Source organism: Amphiprion ocellaris, chromosome 4 (assembly GCF_022539595.1).
Source record: "Amphiprion ocellaris isolate individual 3 ecotype Okinawa chromosome 4, ASM2253959v1, whole genome shotgun sequence".
In the NCBI taxonomy this organism is placed as follows: Eukaryota; Metazoa; Chordata; class Actinopteri; family Pomacentridae; genus Amphiprion; species Amphiprion ocellaris.
Window position 1 is genome coordinate 27,289,543 of NC_072769.1, and position 21,488 is coordinate 27,311,030.

Consider the following 21,488-nt stretch of genomic DNA (forward strand, 5'->3'; position numbering starts at 1 on the left):
TTTTTGTTTTATGAAATATCAATCATAAAACAATCGACCATATAGACCGACTGAAACGATTGGACCGATTTCGTTCGTTTCTGTTAGAGGTAGCGTGGCCGAGCGGTCTAAGGCGCTGGATTAAGGCTCCAGTCTCTTCGGGGGCGTGGGTTCGAATCCCACCGCTGCCAGGATTTTATCATGAACAGCGTTGGAATAGCACAAGAACCTTAAATAACCTCACAGGAAGACAACTTTCAGTTTAGATCTAAAATACTAATGCTCCAAGGTCAAGAAAATCTTTGTAATAGCAAGAAAAGATGAATAAATACCAAAATGCCCAATCAGATTGTGATGTGGTTAAACTGCTATTGCGATGGTGTGTTGAGATAATACAGAGCGGAAAATACTCACATAAAGCTGTTTCAGTCAAAAGCAAATTTTTTTTAACAAAGAACCAGAGAAGTATGTGCATTGTGAGAGGTGTTTCTAATGACAAAACCACAGATATTATGACCTCTCTCCAGTTACTACAGATATGCAGACCGCTTTTTAAAATAAATCTGTACATTCTCAGTAATCCAGGTCATGTTAATCGTAGGAGCTTTAGTAGAAATCAGCTGGACTTCTCTTGTAGGTTCTTGAAGACGTTTCACCTTCAACCAAGAGGCTTCTTCAATTCTAAATGACTGATGGGCAGTTACAGAATGTATAATCACTACAGCCCAGTTTCAGATATGTGGATGACACCTGGGTCAAAATCAAAGCCCGGGCATCAGAAGCCTTCACAGAGCACATTAACTTGGTGGACAGCAACACCAAGTTCACTAGGAAAGATATGAAGTATAACCAACTGCCTTTTTTGGACTATGCTGTGAAGCCTCAACACTAACGTCTACAGCAAACCTACAACACAGACCAATGCCTGCTGTTCGATTCCCAGCACCTACTGGAACATAAACTGAGGGTCATCAGAACTTTAAAGCACCAGGCTGAGAATGTTGCTTCCAACACAGAGGGAAAGAAGGAGTATATTCACATTAGAAAAGCACCCAAGGAGCTGTGGTTACCACAACTGGGCCTTCATCAAATTAACAAAAGATCTAGAAAACAAACACAACACCATGATAAACAACAAAGAAAAGAAGAACAGGAGGAACAACAATACATAGCTGGAGTATCTGAAAAACTCAGCAGAATTTTCTCCAAACATAACATACCAGTGCACATCAGACCAAGCAACACTCTAAGACAAAAACTGGTTCACCCCAAGGATAAAACACCAAAACACAACTCCTGATTTGGCAGATTAACATCCTTTGTTGTATGTCACAACAATTCACACAATGAGGCTGTGAGTCTTGGTCATTAATGGGCCATTAGCCACGTGAGCTGGAGTTACTATAAATTCTGTAACTCCCCATCAGTCAGAACTGAAGAAACTTCTTGGATGAAGGTGAAGCAGGAACATACAAGAGAAGTCCAGTTGATTTCGACTGAAGCTCCTACATTTTTTTCAATAAACCAGCTGTTGATTTGTCTTTTGCTGCTGCAGAGGTAGACATTTTCCTCAGAAGATTGGTGCACACCAAACCAAAGCTAGAAGCAGACAGATAATATGTTTGTGCTACACCCAAAGGGCAATGAAAAGGAAAAAATGAATGCATGAATGCTGGTTTGATCTAGATCATTTAATTCTCCCGCATTGTGCTTTAATACTATCCTACCTCCGTGAAGACTACAATGAGATGGCCTTAAAGAGGTAGCGTGGCCGAGCGGTCCAAGGTGCTGGATTAAGGCTCCAGTCCCGCCAGGGGTGTGGGTTCGAATTCCACCGCTGCCAGGATTTTACAGTCACAACATGTATGTGGAAGGACCATCTCAAAATGTAAACTGTGTCGTGGTTAAGCTGCTAATATGCAGTATTTGTGATGGTCTCGTGAGGTTGGACGCTGTTTGTTGTTGTCATTGAGGACCTATGAGAAGATTGAACAATCAAGAAAAAACTGCACGAATCAAAAGGACTTCTTGCACAAAAGACCAAATGAGTATGTCCAAGTTGTCAGTAGGGATGAAACCACAGATCATCACCTCTTTCTGCAGCTCTACAGAGCACTTTCAGCTTCCTTGTTGGGTTTTGGAGCTTGATCAACTTTTAGTCCGATTAACCCCATTTCCAGATGCAACAGACAGCGGTTTTCATCAGAAAAATTCAAATAAACGTGTTGTATGCAGACAGTTGGGCCAAACTAATTCATCATTATACTTGCTGTGCAATGTTTGACATACTATGTATGTAATGGGACATACTAAGTGCTTTTCTGATTTACTACATAATATGGTAGTATTGATACTGGAACATGGCCAAAGTCATTGAGTAACAACAAATATTTAATCGTTTAGTTAATAAATCAGTTCCATAGGTGCAGCTACAATCTTTAACCTATCAAGCTTTCATTCTATATTTATGTAACATTTAAATATTACTACAAGACATATTATCTGCCTGAAAACAACTGGATAGTCCATATACAGCGAGCGGAACAACAGCTTCTACTTTCATTTCAGTGGTAGCATGGCAGAGCAGTCTAAGGTGCTGGACTAAGGTTCCAGTCTCTTTGGGGGTGTGGGTTCGAATCCTACTGCTGCCAGGTTTTGATCATGAACAGCTCCAGAATAGCTCAAGAACCTTAAACAACCTCATAGGAAGGCAACTCTCAGCTCAAAATATTAATGGGCAAAGTGCAAGACACTATTAAAGAAATTCCAAAATGTGGAATGCGACTGTGACGTGGTCAAATTGGTATTCTGTAGTCTTTGTGATGGTGTGTTCAGAGAATACAATGTCCAATCACAACTATTAGATACAGGGTGAAAAACACTCACATAAAGCTGCGTCAATCAAAAAGAATAAACACGACTTTTTTTTTTTATTTTTTTTACAAAGAACAGATAAGATAAGATAAGATAAAGTTCTTTATTTCTCCCCACTCCAGGGGAAATTTACATTGTTACAGCAGCTTATGTAACAGAATGAGGATGTGCATTTTGAGGGATGATGAACTTTGCTGTTTTGATACAGTTTTTCTTCTTTCATCAACTGTAGTTCCAGATTCAACAGCAGCTGTTTTCATCAGAAAAGGTTAAATATCTGTTGAAACCAGCTGTTGATTCATCTTTATCTGCTAAAGAGGCAGACTATTCCCTCAGAAGATAATGCAAATCAAACCAAAGCTAAAAGCACATAGATAATATGTTGTATGTGCTGCCCCTAAATGGCAATGAAAAGGAGAAAAATGAATGGATGCTGGTTTGATCCACATGTGATGTTGCATATAATTTATTCCAGACTCATTTCGTTTTTCTTCAGTGTCCTTAAATGTACAATGACTTGACTAACACAACCTTCCAGAGGTAGTGTGGCCGAGCGGTCCAAGGCGCTTTAGGGCCAGGATTTTATTATGAACAGCTCTGAAACAGCAGAAGAGCCTTGAATAACTTTGCTCTCAGCTCAGTTTGTGCGGCCTTCTCTTGTAGGCAATAGACATTATGGAATAAGAGATAAATGTGCTTGATGTGAGGTGGTAGCCAAAGTAAAAGTGACGGCATTGCGAGGTAATTTCTTGTCCGTACATTTTCATTGCCACTGCCTTGAGCATTCGTCTGAATGCTGCTGCTGCTGCCATGGTAACGATTCAGGTTTCTCAGTTCGCCCGCTGTTCTGCTGATGAAACTGTTTGTCTTCATCTGTAACACAGTTTATTCATGCACACACAAGCCTTCAAATGTTTCAGTACAGAGAAGGGAGGGGGGCAATTATTTTGTTTGTACCTTTTGTTGATCTGTTTGTACTCGACTTGGACATTTGCTTATGTTCTCACTTATGCAAGGGCAGATATTTGAATATTCTCTCTCTCTTCACACACCTGACACGCCCTGCAAGATCACAAAGGCAACAATAAGACACCTTGAACCGCTCTCACGTCTCTCCAAAGCACATTTTGTGAGATTCTGTTAATGTCTCAGCTTTATTTCGATGTAAACAGACTCAGTGACATAAGCATAAGGGCAGAATCTTTTGTTACACTTATGGATGGTCGCACTGTGACGCAAAAACACACTCAGCGTGAGAGAGAGTTCTAATGCATTTAATGGGGTTTCGATTTGGAGCGGAGGTCCACAGAAACGAGGACAGGAACTGGACATGGTTGGTTGTGTAATTCTCAGCTGTACCTCTGTGTTGTCTTGTCTTTCTGTGTTTCTTATTTTTACAGACAGATGCTCCTCTCTGTCTCTCTCTGCCACACATTCCTATTTCTATACACACTTATTCGCACAAAAGCTTCTGTAATAGCCAAGCAGAACCACACACAAAGAGCAACGGTATCACCCAGAGGAAAATCTTACTGCTCAAAGTTTGCTTCTCTACAGCTTAGGAGACAAAACTGTGGTTCTTATTTTTGCTTCGATTTTGTCTGCTATGTTTTTCGTATTTTTCTCTTTTCATAAGGAGATATAGATGAGAAAGGAGGAGAACATATAGCAGCAGGAGTCAAACTTGAGATGTAAAAGAGATAATTTGACGAATGCAAAATACATTTTTTCTCAATGTGAGCTATAGATGCATATGTATATATACATGTACATTTCTATCAATATGTACCTATACAGTCAGGTCCATAAATATTTGGACATTTGAGCTCTGTCCACCACCACAATGGGTTTGAAATGAAACAATCAAGATGTGCTTTAAGTGCAGACTTTCAGCTTTAATTTGAGGGTTTTCACATCCAATTCAGGTGAATGGTGGAGGAATTACAACACATTTTAGATGTGCCCTGCACCTTTTTTAACTTTTTTACATCTTGATTGTTTTATTTCACATCCATTGTGATGGATAATATTCACTCAGTTCCAACCAAATTTTTAGTTGTGGGTAGAAACTCTTCTTCCTGAAAATAGTTTTGTCAGATCAAAATGTCATTTGGTGCTGCATCAATCCTAAAATGAGCTGGAAAATCCACTTTTTAGGACATTTTAAGTGTGCTTTTTTTTCAGGAAGGATTGTTTTGATTTCCTTCAAACTTTTTGAAGGGAAAATCTTCACATTCATTGAAAACATTAAAAAATAAAAGATGACAAAGATGACAAAATATTCAGAAGACCTCTCAGTATAACTCAGTACAGTGGTTGTATTATATTTATACAAAATAAAGCTAATATTCAGTTCACATGTAGCTCACCTGAGAAAAAAATGGAGCCATTAGTTAACTTATCTCCTTTGAATCTCAAGTCTGACTCCTGTTGCCAATTGTTCTCCTCCTTTCTCACATAGATCTTCTGGTGAATTTTAGGAGAACAATATTAGAGACATATCAGACAACATCAAAGCTAAAATAAGAATCATCTCTTGAGCTGTAGAAGAGCAAATTTAGAGCAGTAAGATTTTCCTCTGGGTAGACGTCAAAACTGTGTTCTTGTTTTCTTCTTCTAATTTCCTCAGAGCTTGACAACACTACATCAACTGATTGAACTGGAACGATTAGTTGATGGACAGAAATATAAGTACTTTGATAACTGCCTCAACTCTTTAGACATTTTCCAAGTGAAAAATGACAGATAAACATTTGCTTTATTGATTTTGCTTTGGTCTCTTGGTCAGGCTTTGGGATTTTTTTTCACTATTTTTTGACATTTCGTTGACTGAATGAGTCATTTAAAAAAATATTTGACAGATCGATGCAGGTCTAGTCCGATCTCCGAAGTCTTTCCTCTTTCTATACCAACAACGTGAGAGGATTTCTTCATTTTAACTCTCAAGTTTTTTCCTGCGGTTGCTCTCAGACAGGCGTGGTCCTTCTGCTAGAAGCACAGTTTCCAGGCAGCATCTCTGTGTTGTTGTGAGCAGCTGTTAAACCGTCCACAGCCACATCAATCTTATCGTCTTTGAGAGGCGAGGTCAAGGTGTAGAGCATGAACTCTGAGCCCACTGCCACAGGTGTCGGCAAACCTGCCATGGCTGAGACTTTAGACTCGGCTGAGATGGATGGTTCTCGGTCTCGCACCAAAGACGCCCGGAAGGAGGCCGAGTCCCCGGCGCTGTGGTTGCTCCTGTAACTGGACCGCCGGCTGCGGTTGTGGTAGTAGCGGTTGCGGTAATACGATGAGCCGCGGGAACTGGGCGGCTTCATGAGCGACGGCCGGCCTTTGGTGCGCAGCTGTCTGTGTTTTTCTATGAACACGTGTACGGCCAGGACGCCCACCATCTCAGCCAGCACGAAGGACAGAGCTCCGAAGTAGAAGGACCATCCGTAGGAGTAGCTCTTCTTGTTGTCGCTCTGGCTCGGGTCACCGGAGTTGGCTGATATGTACACGATGATGCCAATGATGTTGCTGAGACCTGCAGAAAAGTTTAGAAGGATGAAGATCAGTCAAATGTTCATTTTCATTATCAAACTTCAACTTGTTCTGTGGCACTTATCTAGGTTGTTTTCTACTGACTAGATCCTTGCTTGTGCTGTATCTACTCTCAGGTGTACGTCGCTTTGGATAAAAGTGTCTGCGAACTGAAATTGTAGAATTGTACAGAAAACCAATGCCAGAATTTCATCATGAACACTTCATTAATTTGGGCAAAGTGCAAGTACCAGAGTACACACTTTCAAAATGTTCAATATAACTGTGACGCCGCATGGTTCGGTTGGTAATCTGTAGTCGTCTTTGTAGATGGAACTATTTCTATGGCGCTCATCCAGGTTATTGCTGTATCTATTCTCAGATATACGTCACTTTGGATAAAAGCGTCTGTTAAATGACACTGTAGAACTGTACAAGAGTGAAAAAGACAGACCAAGTTACTGATTAGCATTTAGCTGCCGAGGGCCAGAAGACGGTTGAGTCCAAACCATTGAATTTCCCTTCGGGGATTAATAAAGTCATTGTATTGTATTGTATTGTATTGTAAACCAAGGCTAAAAGAGGAAAAATAGTATGCTAATCTTGTCCAAAATGGTAAATACAAAATGAACTAGAGCTGGTTTGAGTCAAATGTCATGTAATGAACTACAATTTTAATAATTAAAGCTGCAAGCAGCGTTGGACGGGTCCTCGCATCCTTGCTGGTCGGCGAATCCGCGCACGTCCACCAGGCGGCGCTGCGACCGAGCGTGCATGTCGGCCTACGGATGCGATGAGGGCCGGACTCTGATCACACGTGTAAAATTTCAGGCAGATTGGAGCATGTTCAGGCTACTTATAGAGCTTTTCCTGTCCATCCACCAGGTGGCGCTGCAACCGAGAGTGTATATTGGCCTATGGATGTGATCAGGGTCGGACTCTGATCACACATACAAAATTTCAGGCAGATTGGACCATGTACAGGCTAGTTATAGAACATTTCCTTGAATCCAACAGGTGGCGCTATGACTGTATTTCAGCATGTGAATGTCATCAGGGCTGGACTCTGATCATACATGTAAAGTTTGAGGCAGATTGGAGCATGTTTAGGGCAGTTACACAGCAGTTGATGTTTCATGGCAAAGCACCAAAATTCAGGAGGCCGCCATGGCCACGCCGTCAGACTTTTGCGGAGCATTTTGATAACTTTTGATCAACCATGCCTGGAGTACATCCTGGCCAAATTCCAGCTCTCTCAGTGTTACCCTATTTGAGATTATAGCTTTTGAAAATGTCTAAAAATGACCCCAAATCGTCAAAACATATGACATATAATTCAAAATGGCCGACTTCCTGCTTGACTTTGGCCATGGGTGTCAATTACATTTTTGTGCATCTTGACGAGTTACATATGCCTACCAAGTTTCATAATTCTAGGTGACACGTACTGGCCGTAGTAACTGTTTGAAATTTTCCAGGTGGCGCTATGGAGCCATTTTGCAACAGTCATGTGCAATTCATCTAAAATATCAAATATCTCAGCAGTCCTGCTGAGTGTGGCAATTTTGGCGAGCATATGACCATTTTTAAGCAGTCGCTGCCGCAGGTGAAGTAGTGGAAGCAACGGCAAACATGTCACTTATTTAGCAGCATTTTGCTGCATCGACTTGCAGGCTTTTAAGCGTTTATTCGCGCAATTTTTCAGCGCCCCCCTTTCGTTTGGGCCGTTTCTCCATCTTTGCTCCTCTCCACTTCCGGCCAACTCAAACGGCAAAATTTGATGACTTTGGTCAAGAGGCCGGGGAGGGGCGGGCCGAGGAGGGCTGAGAGATTTCATTGGATTAGTCCAATGTCCTTCAAGAAAATCAACCAATGTGCCGTCGCGATCGACAAACAGGATTTATATTTATATATGATGGTTAAATTATGACACCCCCTGTGCCGGCCCAAAAATGTGCTTCGGCCCACCGGGCATCGCCCGGTACGCCAGATGGCCAATACACCCCTGGTTGGGGTTAAAATGTTGTCAGAAGAAGAAGAATCAAGAAAGAAACGACATAACAAAATGCCATTAAATCAAAGGGAAAAATTTGAGACAAGAAAACATTTATAAAGTAGGAAAATCTAAAAGTCGAAGTAATTTAAGAAGTTTATTTATTAAGTAAAGATGTAACTTTGTAAAGAAGTGTTCTAGTCTATTTCACTTATTTGATCGATAGGTGTAGTGAGAGACAGGCAGATAACGGGGTAGAAATAAGAATGAGGGCAAGTCATACAGCACGGGGATGCGAACGGGAATCGAACCCGGGCCTCAGCGTTGGGGCTCTAGTACATGCGTGAGGGGCTTAACCCGTTGAGCTATATGGACACACATGTTATGTGCTTTTAAAAGTGTATTCATCCAATAGAAAGTCTAGGGGTAGGGTTAGGGTTACAGAGGAAGGTCCTGACAGTAGCAATGAGCCAAAAATGGATATTAAATTTTACATATTTTCATAATTTAATATTAAGTCAAACTAGCCAAAAAATTCTTAAAATAAAGCTGGGGTTTTCCCGGTGGATGTTGGCCGTGCTATATGATATAGACCAGCCAACACCCAACGGGAAAACCGGGGATTAATTTCTCTTAATATTCGGCTGCTTCGTTTGGACATTAAAAATAAAATTGTATACATATTATTTAACCCTATTTTTGTATTACAACTGTAAGGACCTGCCTTTCTAACCCTAACCCTACCCCTAGACATTCTATTGCATTTAAACATGTTTTAAAGCACATCACATGTGTACCCATATAGCTCTACGGGTTAAGCCACTGACATATGTATTAGGTCTCCGACGGTGACGCCCGGGTTCGATTCCCGCTCGCAACCCCGTGCTGTATGATGTGCTCTCATTCTTATTTCTACCCCGTTGTCTAGCTGTCTCTCACTACGTCTATACAAACAAAAAGTGAAAGACACTACTACACTTATTTAAATTGTTAAATGTTTGTTTACAAAATAACATCTTAAACACAATAACACTTTTACTAGGAATTAAACACAATTTACTATGAAAACTTTAAATATACAATTACACATTAAAATCTACTACAAGTTCTTACAATTACAAACTACAACAGTTTATCTAAACATTTAATATTGAAAATAATATTTTTACTCATCACATCCAATAATACTTTTCACTCAACAATTACACATTAAAAAGACAAAACAGTTGTACATCTAATCTAATATTATAAAATCATGAAGAATGACAAAAGACCAAAACTAAACTTTTAAGATTAATCTAAAAACAGACAAAAAATTGGAAAAACACCAGTGACACTTTTGAATATCTAATTACACAGAAGACACAATAACAAAATCCAGAAAATAAATTAATTTACATATCTTAAAACGTTTTCTATTCTGAAACAAAAACATCTGGTTGTTTCTTCAAACACTTCCTCTTTCAATGTTCTGGGTTGCACTATGAATTGATTTACTAATAACTCTTTTCTCAAAACTGCTTCCCTCATAAAGTCTACTAATAGTTGAAATCATTGATCAAACTAATGTTACCTTCTGATCACCACTAACTATACTTTTCAGTGAATACAATCAAAGTTTCTGGACCATTTCTAAATAGCACACAGGTGAACGTCTCACCAAAACTCAAATGGATACTCTAAATGTGAAATCAAGACTCATGTTCACTACTTTTAAGGCTTCGATTAAACATAAATTTCTAACTAATAGAGAAGTACTAAGACACTTTGCACATTTCAGTCCTCACACTATCTGACATTTCAAACTAACAGACAACTACACATGGACATAGAAGACACGAGTCCTTGGACTATCTGAAGGTTCTAGTTTACAGACAACTACTGTGAAACTTCGAAAATTTCAGCCCTCACACTGTGTGAAAGCTCATCTCCTCAGGACTCAAGAGGTCTGTACACTTTGAAAATCTTGGAAATCAGGGTTCAACCCTCCAGCACAAAGCCAAAAGACCAACCTCCTGACAAAAACTGTCGAGTCAAAACTCAAGTTAAAAATTACAGCTGCAAGCAACATTGGACGGGTCATCGCATCCTTGCTGGTCGGCGAATCCGCTCACGTCCACCAGGCGGCGCTGCGACCGAGAGTGCATGTCGGCCTATGGATGTGATGAGGGCTGGACTCTGATCACACGTGTAAAATTTCAGGCAGATTGGAGCATGTTTAGGGCAGTTACACAGCAGTTGATGTTTCATGGCGAAGCATCAAAATTCACGAGGCCGCCATGGCCACACCCTAAGACTTAAGATGAGCATTTTGATAACTTTTGATCACCCATGCCTGGAATACATCCTGGCCAAATTTCAGCTCTCTCGGTGTTACCCTGTTTGAGTTTATAGCTTTTGAAAATGTCTAAAAATGACCCAAAATTGTCAAAACATATGACATATAATTCAAAATGGCCGACTTCCTGTTGGGTTTTGGGCATGGGTGTCAATTACATTTTTGTGTGTCTTGACGAGTTACATATGCCTACCAAGTTTCATGATTCTAGCTAAAACGTACTGGCCGTAGTAACTGTTTGAAAATTTCCAGGTGGCGCTATGGAGCCATTTTGCCACACACATATGCAGTTTCCCTAAAATATCAAATGGGTTGCCGGTCCAGATATGTGTGGTAATTTTGGCGAGCATTTGAGCATTTTTAACCTGTCAAAAAGTACTTTGTTTATTACGGCAATGATGCATTGCCACGGCAACAGTGTTTTATGACTCGTCAAAATCTTCACACTGTGGCATTGTCTCGGCGTAACCACTCAGCTGACCAATTTTCAAGATGATATGACAAAGTTTCCGGCAATGGTAGGTGCAAATGTAATGACAAATACTTCCTGTTGCCAATAGGTGGCGCTATGAGTATTTCCACATTTATGAGTGTGGATGTGTTCAGACCCGGACTGGTGTCCACCATATCAAGTTTGGTCCAGATTGGACCATTTCCAGCTGAGATATTAATAATTAAATTTTCATGGCGAGAAATCGAAATTCGCCGCGCCGCCACAGACACGCCCCTTGACGACGAGTCACCATTTTCTCTGGGAATCATCATCAATGTGTTCTGGCTTATGTCACCAAATGTGAGGTGAATCTGATCAACGTGCTAAGAATAGTACATCAAAGTGTGAAAAATGTCAACTTCCTGTTACCACAAGGTGGCGCTATGACTGTGAATGTATATAACCACATGGATATTGTCAGGGCTGGACATTGATCACACATGTAAAATTTCAGGCAGATTGGAGCATGTACAGCTGAGTTAGACACCACTTCCTGTTTCATGGCAAGGATCCATTTTTTTGGGAGTCGCCATGGCCACGCCCTTTGAAATGAGATGAACATTTTGATAACTTTTCATCAGGTTGCGTGTTTGCATATATTGGCCAAATTTGACATCTCTCGGACTTATCCCCGATGAGTTATTAATTTTAAAAAATTTACAGCTAATTCAAGATGGCCGACTTCCTGTTGGGTTTAGGGCGTGGCCATGATTGACTTTTTTGGGTTTCCTGATGTGCTGAATATGCCTGCAAAATTTTGTAGCTGTAGATGAAACACTTTGCCAGTTGGCCTAATGACCAAATTTTCAATTTTCCAGGGTGCGCTATGGAGCCATTTTCCCACACACATGCGCAACTCCCATAAAATATCAAATTTTTCGCCAGTCCTGATGAGCATGCCAAGTTTGACGCGTTTTGGGGTATGATAAGGCCGCCAAAAATGGCGATTTCCCGGCGGGCAAAGAATAATAATAATAATAATAATAATAATAATAAATAATTCCTTGCATTCCAATAGGGTCTTCGCACCATTCGGTGCTCGGACCCTAATAATAACTCTGACATACGAGGAATAGTTCAACTCTAAACTTCTCATCACTGTTTTTGCTAACTGGCAGAAAGATCATGTATAGCGAGGGCCGAAAAAGGTACATAATTTACATATTTTACCTGTTTTGTTAATTTACAGATAATATCTGGTAAGGTAAAAGTAGTTATTTAAGTGTTAATCTTAAAAAACAGGCTAAAAATGTAAATAATATGTAATGGAAATATCATGTCATGGAAAATCATCCTTTAATACTAACTCTTACATATTAGACGCAGTTGAACAGTTTTTGCTAATTTGCAGAAACTGGCTTCCACAACTGCAGGTCCTGGTTTAGCACATGCCACAAAGATGTTATAATAATGTTTATTTCTTTATTTAATTGAGGTGTAGTCCAAAATGGCACAGCTCTTTCAGTGCAATGTCACTGTTTTATGCTGTATTTTCTCTTCACGGCCCTCCAGGGGCGACTCTCATTGTCCTTTTCCTGTGGACAGTCAACATTAAGTTGACTGGAATTTACATAACGATTATAAATGATGTCAAAAATAACCAGGCCAACACTGTAAATAATGTCAACATTAAAGAACTATTTAATGATGTATTTGATTGTAAATTTTTTTTTACTGTATTTAAATGAGTAAAAATGTGATTTTACAGATATTTGCTGTTATTTTAAAAACAAAATTGTGTATATTTTGGACTGAAAAGGGTAAACAACTTAAAGATTTTCCCATTTCCATTATAAATATGTAAAATTACACTATTTTTTCTATGAGTAAAAATAATTGACAGGTTTTCCCTGTTTCGCTAAATTGCAGGTACTATTTAGAAAGATAACAGTAGTTAATTAAATGCTAACCTTATAATACAGGTCAAAACTGTAAGTAACGGCCACTTCAAAAATATGTATTTTTAAAAAATGGTGATTTGTTATTTTTAAAGCATTTCACAGTAAAATTATGTTACTGTGTATGTAGATTACGGACTAAAAAATGGCAAATTAGTTATTTAGCTATCAAAACAAAACAAAACACAAAAAATTTACATGTTACCTGACCTTTACAGGTCCAAAACTGTACATAATGTTCTCCTTAAAAAAAAATCTGTATTTTTACAAATAGTAATTTGAGACTATAAAATTATAGTTTTACTGTTTTTAAATCATCCATCCATCCATTATCTATACACCGCTTAATCCTCACTAGGGTCGCGGGGGGGCTGGAGCCTATCCCAGCTGACTTAGGGTGAAGGCAGGGGACACCCTAGACAGGTCGCCAGTCTGTCGCAGGGCCACATACAAAGACAAACAAGCACTCACACATTCACACCTACGGGCAATTTAGAGTAATCAATTAACCTCAGCATATTTTTGGACTGTGGGAGGAAGCCGGAGTACCTGGAGAAAACCCACGCATGCACAGGGAGAACATGCAAACTCCATGCAGAAAGATCCCGGGAAAGCCGGGACACGAACCAGGGATCTTCTCGCTGCAAGGCGAAAGTGCTAACCACTACGCCACTGTGCAGCCCTTTTTAAATCATAATAAAAAAAATTAAAAAATGAAAATAAATAAAACAAAAATAATTTTAAAATATATTAAAATAAAATAATAAAGAAATAATTTTAAAATAAATAAAGAAATAAATAGATAATTATTTTACAGGTGTTTGCTGTTATTAAAAACAACCTTATGTATATTAAGGACTGAGAAAGGTAAATAATTTACAGATTTTCCTTGTGCTGATAAATTAGTTAATATCTAGAAAGACAACAGTAATTATTTAAATGCTTTATGCTATTGAAATAATAAGAAATAAAATAAATAAATAAATATAAATAACATGAAAATAAATAAACAACATAAAAATGTAAAAATAAATACATTTTAAAATAGATCATTATTTTCTCAGATAGTTGATAGTTATTTTTACAGTTTTTCAACTTTACAGTATTGAAACGTTTATTAACTTTCTTTTTTTTTTGGCACCTTTGCTGCCAGATTTTCACTGTTATTTTCTGTTAAGAGTTATGAAGTTATGTTTTACAGTGTACTGTACTACAGGCATGTTAATGGTTTTGTTGGATGAAGTGTACTGGGGTGAATACTTGTGCTGTTTAAGAGTGAGTGTTTGTGTTCTGACCTGCAGAAACAAACAGAATTCCCGCGCTGAGAATGACGTTGTAGCGTGACTTGTAGAACTCACTGGCAGCTACACAGACTCCCCCAAGGAACAACAATCCCACGCTGAGGATGGGGAAGAGGCTGGAGGCTCGTACTGCTCCTGAGGAGAGGACAATGTAATACTTGATTTCCGTTATACCTGTCAGATCTCACAGTCAAAGTGTGCCTTTACCCACGTAGTAAATACTCTGCAGCATCCTGCTCGTAGTCTGCATCGTCAGGAAAGTGATCGATGTCTTTGCAAACCCCCCGAAAAGTTCCTGCAGAGAAACAAACGGACAGAGAACTAAATTATAGCACGTTGTTTCATGAGTAATTTGGCTCTGGGCGGTCTCATTGTTGTTTGTCACTTTATAGCATGACATACATAGAGTATTATTTCTAAAAAATAAAAAAATCGCTCACAGTGATTTACGTAAATGCTATGAGCTGCCATCTGAGGGGCTGTTTTGGATTGATTTTTGTCTACTTTTCATCCAGTTCAGCTGCTGACTTTTTGATTCAGGTTATATTATTATTTCTCCATTGGAGCTGCTGTAACGGTGAACTTTCCCCACTGTGGGATCAAAAAAGTTGATCTTATCTCATCTTATCTTATATTATTATGCACATGAAAGATTAAGAACAACAACCATCTGAACTGTGGCATCTTCTACATAGTGAACACAAAAACATCTTGTTTTCACACAAAAGAAGCTCTGGGTTGTTCTTAAGTTTGCTTCTGGTTGATTTAAGTCACAATTTATTTGACTATTTAACATGAACTAACGCCTACTTGTGACCTTTCTTCATAGATGTATTTTGGAAACATGTACTTTCCTTCTTAAATAATTTAATTTAGAAGTTTAGTGGTGAAAATATTTAATAACGTAAATGTTAGTAGTGAATATATGTTTACAATCATCAAAAGTTTGGGGTCAAAAAAAGTCAATATTTTTAAAGCTGTTGCATCACAGATTTCCAGTATTTTGTTAAATTATAGATAAGATCTAATAAAATCACAGGAAAGGGTATTTATTGACATTAAACTGTAAATGATGTCCACATCAAAAATCAATGTTTTTACAAATAGCAATTTGTTGTTTTTCAAAGTTTGACAATCTTACTGTATTTAAATCTGCTTTTAAAAAGTCATTATTTTATAAATATTTACTGTCATTTTAACCTTTTTTTATTTACATTTTGTTCTGGCACAATGTCTGCCCGATTTTTATAATTTTTCTATGGATTTACTTATTTATTGATTTATTATTTACAGATATTCAGTTGAGAAATAAATTCTTTATTTTTTTTTTTAAAATTTTGTTAAATTATAGAAAATAGCTAGTAAAATCACAGAAAAAGTATTTCTATACACAATGACTGTAAAAAATGTCCATGTCAAAAATCTGTATTTTTACAAATAGTATTTTTTTTCAATGTTTGACCATTTTACTGTAATTTAATCTGCTTAAAAATAAATAAATACATTTTTAAAAAGTAATTATTCTATCAATCAATCTATCTATCAATATTTACTGTTGCTGTTGTTGTTGTTGTTTTTATTTTTTATTTTAACAGTTTTTTTCTGGTACATCTGCCAGATTTTTTACCATCTTTGCATGCTGGTTGCAGCTTTACTGAATGCCTGTAGGTATGCACATATTTCTATAAAGTGTTCTCACTTTTTCACCTCATTTCTGTCCTGGCTGCTACCACTGGACATTTTCCGTTGTTTATTTCTAAAACAACCTGTGAGGTCTCTGGTGTGTTTTAGCGTGCCTGAAGATTTAAAGATCAGCTGTACTGACGCTTCCTGTTTTCAGTAACCTTTGGCCCAGCAGTGCTTTTCAACATTTGCACACACAGGATTTTATTGATAAATGTGTCCCTCTATGTGCTGCACTGATTGACCGGTATTGATGGTGTGACTCGGTCGCCATGGTTACCAAAACAAAATTCATTCAATAATAAAGATACTACAACTCAGCCGCAGAGAGCAGGTCAGAGAGAAAAGAAAGCGCTGCAGCAAGAAAACATTTATTCAAATTACGGCCGGCGTGATGTGAACCTGAGGTCTCTGTGCTCGTTATTCTCAGGAGTAGACTTTCCTCTGAGCACTTTCATTAGAAATCATGTTTTTACAATGTTAGCCTATCGTCAGACTTGAATTTTGTTGTAGCTTGACATTAAAATAACCTGTGCTATTATGAAATGTGCCACACAGAGGGCCAACTATAACTACACAAACCATATAATAAACCAGCTCCAATAAAAGCAGTGTTAAAATCATAAATTTATGAAGGAAAAACTGTTCAGATACAAATTCTTAAGTTTCAGATCAGATGAAACAGCTTCCAGTTATCAAAAAATATTACAAAAATAAATACAAAAAAGCATATATATATATATATATATATATATATATATATATATATATATATATATATATATATATATATATATATATATATATATATATACAGATATATACAGATATATATTTTTTTTTTTTTTTGGTGTGTTTGGTGTGTTTTTTTTGGATAAGTTAAAAGAATATACTGGAGGAAATACTGCTAGTAATGAAAAATATAACCACAAAAACGTAATAAAACTCTTATTTAGCCTTCCTTTGCTGTGCCTCGACTCATGCAAACCTGTGAATTGTAGTATTTTGATCAATTACATGTCGTTAAAAACAAATGTTGCCTCCTAAGACCTGGCATCCACATATGTGGACATCATTTGTTATTTCGAAAAGAGCATATTGTTCATATTATTATTATTATTATTATTATTATTATTATTATTATTATTATTATTATTATTATTAATAATAATAATAATAATAATAATAATAATAATAATAATAATAATAATAATAATAATAATAATAATAATAATAATAATAATAATAATAATAATAACAATAATAAACAGAATCATCAGATATGAGATATTATCTGATTATTATATTTATTGGTTACTCCTTATCCCAAATAACTAGAAGAAATCTAAAATGCAAACCCAGCCAAAGCTCGGGTCTTAGGAGGTTAAAGATAATAAATAAAAATAAAAATAATTATTTTACACTAACTCACCTCCCTAGGTTTTTATTGCACATAATGGCATCTTTCATCTTCGGATCTTTCTGTTTGTGTCTTTTTTTGGGAACAAACACACCAGGTTTCTGCAGCACTGATGTCCTCTGCATGCTTTGTAGTTATTTTAGAGCTTTTAGAGGTAGTGGGGCAGCAGCAGAGGAGGAAATAAGACAGCTGAACATTTTCTATTCGCTCAGACTATTGGCAAAGCAAGACAGAGGATATAGATATAAGGAAAAGAACGGTGCTATTAAAAAGCAATAAATATTTGAAAATGCCATTTCCATCCATCACATATCCACGACTTAATCTCCTCTCTGTTTCTCTCTAAGATGCGTCCTCATGAATCTGTCCAATCTAATCATGAATACATCTGAGATTAAATATGTTTCAGGAGAACACGTTTCCTCTGAAAGCTTTCAACAGAACAAAAACAAAGAAGAAGCCTCAGATGTATTGTTACTGCTTACTGCTGTTTTTATCTGCAAATGGCTAGTTCAGGTCTGTTTTAGTGTCAACATCTAAAAAGCTTGTATAGATTTAATCTTTTGTATTTATTTTTGATGTATTTCTGCAGGTTTGACCATCTACTGTGGTTGGATTGTTATATTTTAGTTCAATATGTTTTGTGTACTGGTTTTGAAGGGTGCTTAGAAATATAAGAAAAACCTTTATTATTATTATTATTATTATTATTATTATTATTATTATTATTATTATTATTATTATTATTATTATACTGATTAAGTAGTTAAAGAGTAGTAAAAAAGTAGTAAAAAGTTGCTTTAAAACTTATTTTTTACCTCTTTTCTTGACAGTTCATCTGGTTTGATCAGAACATTACATCCTATCTGCAGTATTACATATTTAATATCGTGTTTTTTAAAAATCTGTTATTTATTTAATAGCCTCACTAGTTACTTAACAAATTAAATATGTAAACAGAAAACTTGTGATGATATTAATGAGTGTATAAAATAGTTAAACGTAGCTCCACCTCAAGCATCTGCAGTAAAACGCTGCTTAAACATTAATTCATCTGCAATAATATTCTATTGATATTAATTAATAATAGTATCATGCAGGCATTAAATTATTAGGCACTGTAAAAAATATTTATTGTTTCAAACAATTTATTGTTATTTTACATATTTCTCTTGTTTTGTGGAATTACAGTAATAATTAGTAAACTCACTGGAAAATAACCTGTTAATAAAAACTAAAATAAAAAATTTTAAAAACAGGCAAAGACTGTCAGCAATGTCTGCATCAATTCTTCCTCAGTGTGTGACCATATTATTTTCTTTAAATCGGTCAATAAGTCATTATTCTATAGATATTTGCTAATATTTATTTATTTTTAAAGTTTTTGCATGCTAAAGTATTTCACCATATTTGAACTTTTTTCTCTAGCACAATGTCTGCCAGATTTTTACCATTTTTTTATGGATTTCTCTCTTCTTTTATTTTATTTGAACAGATGTTTAGTTCAGAGACAAATTATGTATACTTAACCACAAAAAGACAATATTTTTTGAGCCGTTGCTTCACAGATTTTCCCTGTCTTAAGTTAAAAATTAATATCTAGTAAAATCACAGAAAAAAGTATTTTTTTACACACAGACAGGCCAAACCTGTAAATTATGTCCACATCAAAAATCTGCATTTTTACAAATAGAAATTTGATCTTTTGTAATGTGAGACCATCTTACTGTATTTTAATCTACTATTTTACAAAACAGAAAAAAGTAATTATTCTATAGATATTTACTCTTATTTTGACCTTTTTTCTTACAGTCTTTGGGAGATCAAATATGTCTTACTTTTTTTCTGCCAGATTTATACCATTTTTTGACGATTTTTTTCCAATTTAGTTTTTTGTTTTGTTTTTTTAAACTATTTTTAGATGAGAGATAAATTATGTATATTTAACCAAAAAAAATTATATTTTTTAAGCTGTTGCTTCACAGATTTCCCCTATCTTGCTAAATTATAGATATCTAGTAAAATCACAGAAAAAAGTATTTATCTACAACACCTGAAAAAAAATGTCAATTATAAATAATATCACATCTGTCTTATTACAAATAGCAGTTTTTTTAGTTTGACCATAAATTGACTTTTATTGTGTTTTAATCAGCTGAAAATATCAGTAGTTTGCACATATTTTCTATTATGTTCATTGTTTTTTTATTTATATATATATATATTTTTTTATTTATATATATATATATATATATATATATATATATATATATATATATATATATATATATATATATATATATATATATATATATATATATATATATATGTATGTATGTATATTTACAGTTTTAGGAGTTTTTTTGTCAGTCAGTTTTTTTGTCAATCCATTTAGTTGGATCGGTCTTTAGCTTCGTTATACACTGTATAATGACAATAAAGCATATTCTATTCTATTCTATTCTATTCTATTCTATTCTATTCTATTCTAGATATTTAGTTGAGACCAATTCTATATATTTAACACAAAAGATGTTCCTTCACAGATTTTCCCAATTTTGTTGTTTATATTTTTACAAATGATAATAATTTTTCTTTTTACAATGTGTGACCATAAAATGACACTGCTGCATTGTATTTTGATCAGCCAAAAATATCAATATTTTGCACACATTTACTTCTATTTTCACCGTTTAGTTTTCATTCTAAAATGATATAGTATTTTACCATTTGTAACGCAGTTTTTGGCAATTTTGCTGCCAGATTCGAACCGTTATTCAGACCTTTTTTTTCTTCTTCTTTTTTTTTAAACCACTGTAGAGCATTTCTAAGAATCTTCCAGACAGGATAAACATTCTGTATTCTCTCATGTGCAGCAGTGTGACCCACCCTCCGTGCAGCAGGTCCTCCACAGACCCGAGTGGGTCAGAACCTCCTCGTTCTTGCGGACGGTCTCGTTGTCGTTCTGGCTCTTGGAGCGGCACATCCCGCGGGAGTACAGCCAGTAGTCGGTGCCCACGGCGATGGTCATGAGGCTGAAGGCGCAGAAAGCCCCCGCCGTGGTCAGCAGCATCATCACGCCCCGGTTACACAGCCTCATGTCGGCTTCAGAGGCGGCTACAGACTCGGAGCTTCATCTCGGTGCGGATCCAGACTCTGAACGCATCTTCTGCAGTAAAACTCATGCAGCTTTCTGGACGGGACACATCCTCCTGAACTTGTTTGGCAAAAAAAGTTTAGATGTTTCCACGTGAAAGAGATGCAGGAAAAGTATCTCTGGAGGCTGTCAGAAGAAGAAGTGAAGAACCAGAGAGGAACCAGAACCCTCGGCGCGGTGGTTCGGAGAAAACAGCTTCTGCAGCGCTTCTCTGGACTCCTGTGGTTTGTTGGAGCTCCACGGTGAGGCTCACACTGCAGGATAACTCCGCCTGCATCTGCTGATGTTCACTGAGCATCCAGTGGGGTCTGAGGACCACCAGCTCAGCACCAAACCAGGAAGTTAAGGTCATTATGTCTGAGTAGAGTCAAAAGCAGCTGGACTTCTCTTTGGTTCTGGGACTGGTAGGGAGTCACTAGTGGGTCAGTTAATGGCAGTTCAGACAAAATTAAGAACATATGTTGGTGCATCAGAGTTTATCTATTTGTTATTTGGAGCCCAAAATTGAGTTCTCTGACTTTTTTGTTGTTGTTGTTGTTGTTGTTGTAAATTCACTGTCAGAAACAAAAAAACAAAACAAAACAGAAAAAAAACAACTGAATCATTTCCAGCAGAGTCAAACGACTCTAATAGAGGCCAATTCTTTAACTAGAAAAACACTCAGAGTGCAGTACTCCACCAAGACTGCTCAGTCGCATCATTTTCGACGGCTGAAATCTTGAAAAAAATTCATGGTAGAAATCACAGCACCATAGAATGTGGTCATTTAATATAGATGTACCCACAAACAAAATGACCTTGCGCTGTGCACAGGCATGTGTTATGCATGT

At 36.7% G+C, this 21,488-nt stretch overlaps 1 protein-coding gene and 2 non-coding genes across 3 annotated transcripts; 2 read left to right on the forward strand and 1 right to left on the reverse strand.

Annotated features, from left to right (window-relative positions):
* Positions 1–88: 88 nt before the first annotated feature.
* trnal-aag (transfer RNA leucine (anticodon AAG)) lies at positions 89–170 on the forward strand. Its single transcript has one exon. It is a non-coding gene; the product is annotated as a tRNA-Leu (tRNA).
* Positions 171–1,740: 1,570 nt separating this feature from the next.
* trnal-aag (transfer RNA leucine (anticodon AAG)) lies at positions 1,741–1,822 on the forward strand. The gene has a single exon. It is a non-coding gene; the product is annotated as a tRNA-Leu (tRNA).
* A 1,481-nt stretch (positions 1,823–3,303) lies between these two features.
* On the reverse strand, positions 3,304–21,152 carry cacng3a (calcium channel, voltage-dependent, gamma subunit 3a). The gene is made up of 4 exons (XM_055009626.1): positions 20,391–21,152; positions 14,610–14,693; positions 14,393–14,533; positions 3,304–6,379 (listed from the first exon to the last, which is right to left on the reverse strand). The coding sequence occupies exons 1-4, from the start codon at positions 20,599–20,601 to the stop codon at positions 5,820–5,822; spliced, it is 996 nt and encodes a 331-aa protein (XP_054865601.1). The 5' UTR covers positions 20,602–21,152; the 3' UTR covers positions 3,304–5,819.
* Positions 21,153–21,488: the final 336 nt, after the last annotated feature.

Bases quoted from the DNA above. Each gene is read 5' to 3' on its own strand.
- cacng3a (XM_055009626.1), bottom strand. From the start codon at position 20,601: ATGAGGCTGTGTAACCGGGGCGTGATGATGCTGCTGACCACGGCGGGG. The intron at 14,694-20,390 runs GTGGGTCACACT...GTTTCTCTGCAG, and splicing joins GAGGACCTGCTGCACGGAGG to GAACTTTTCGGGGGGTTTGC. The intron at 6,380-14,392 runs GTCAGAACACAA...ACTTTTCTGCAG, and splicing joins AATTCTGTTTGTTTCTGCAG to GTCTCAGCAACATCATTGGC.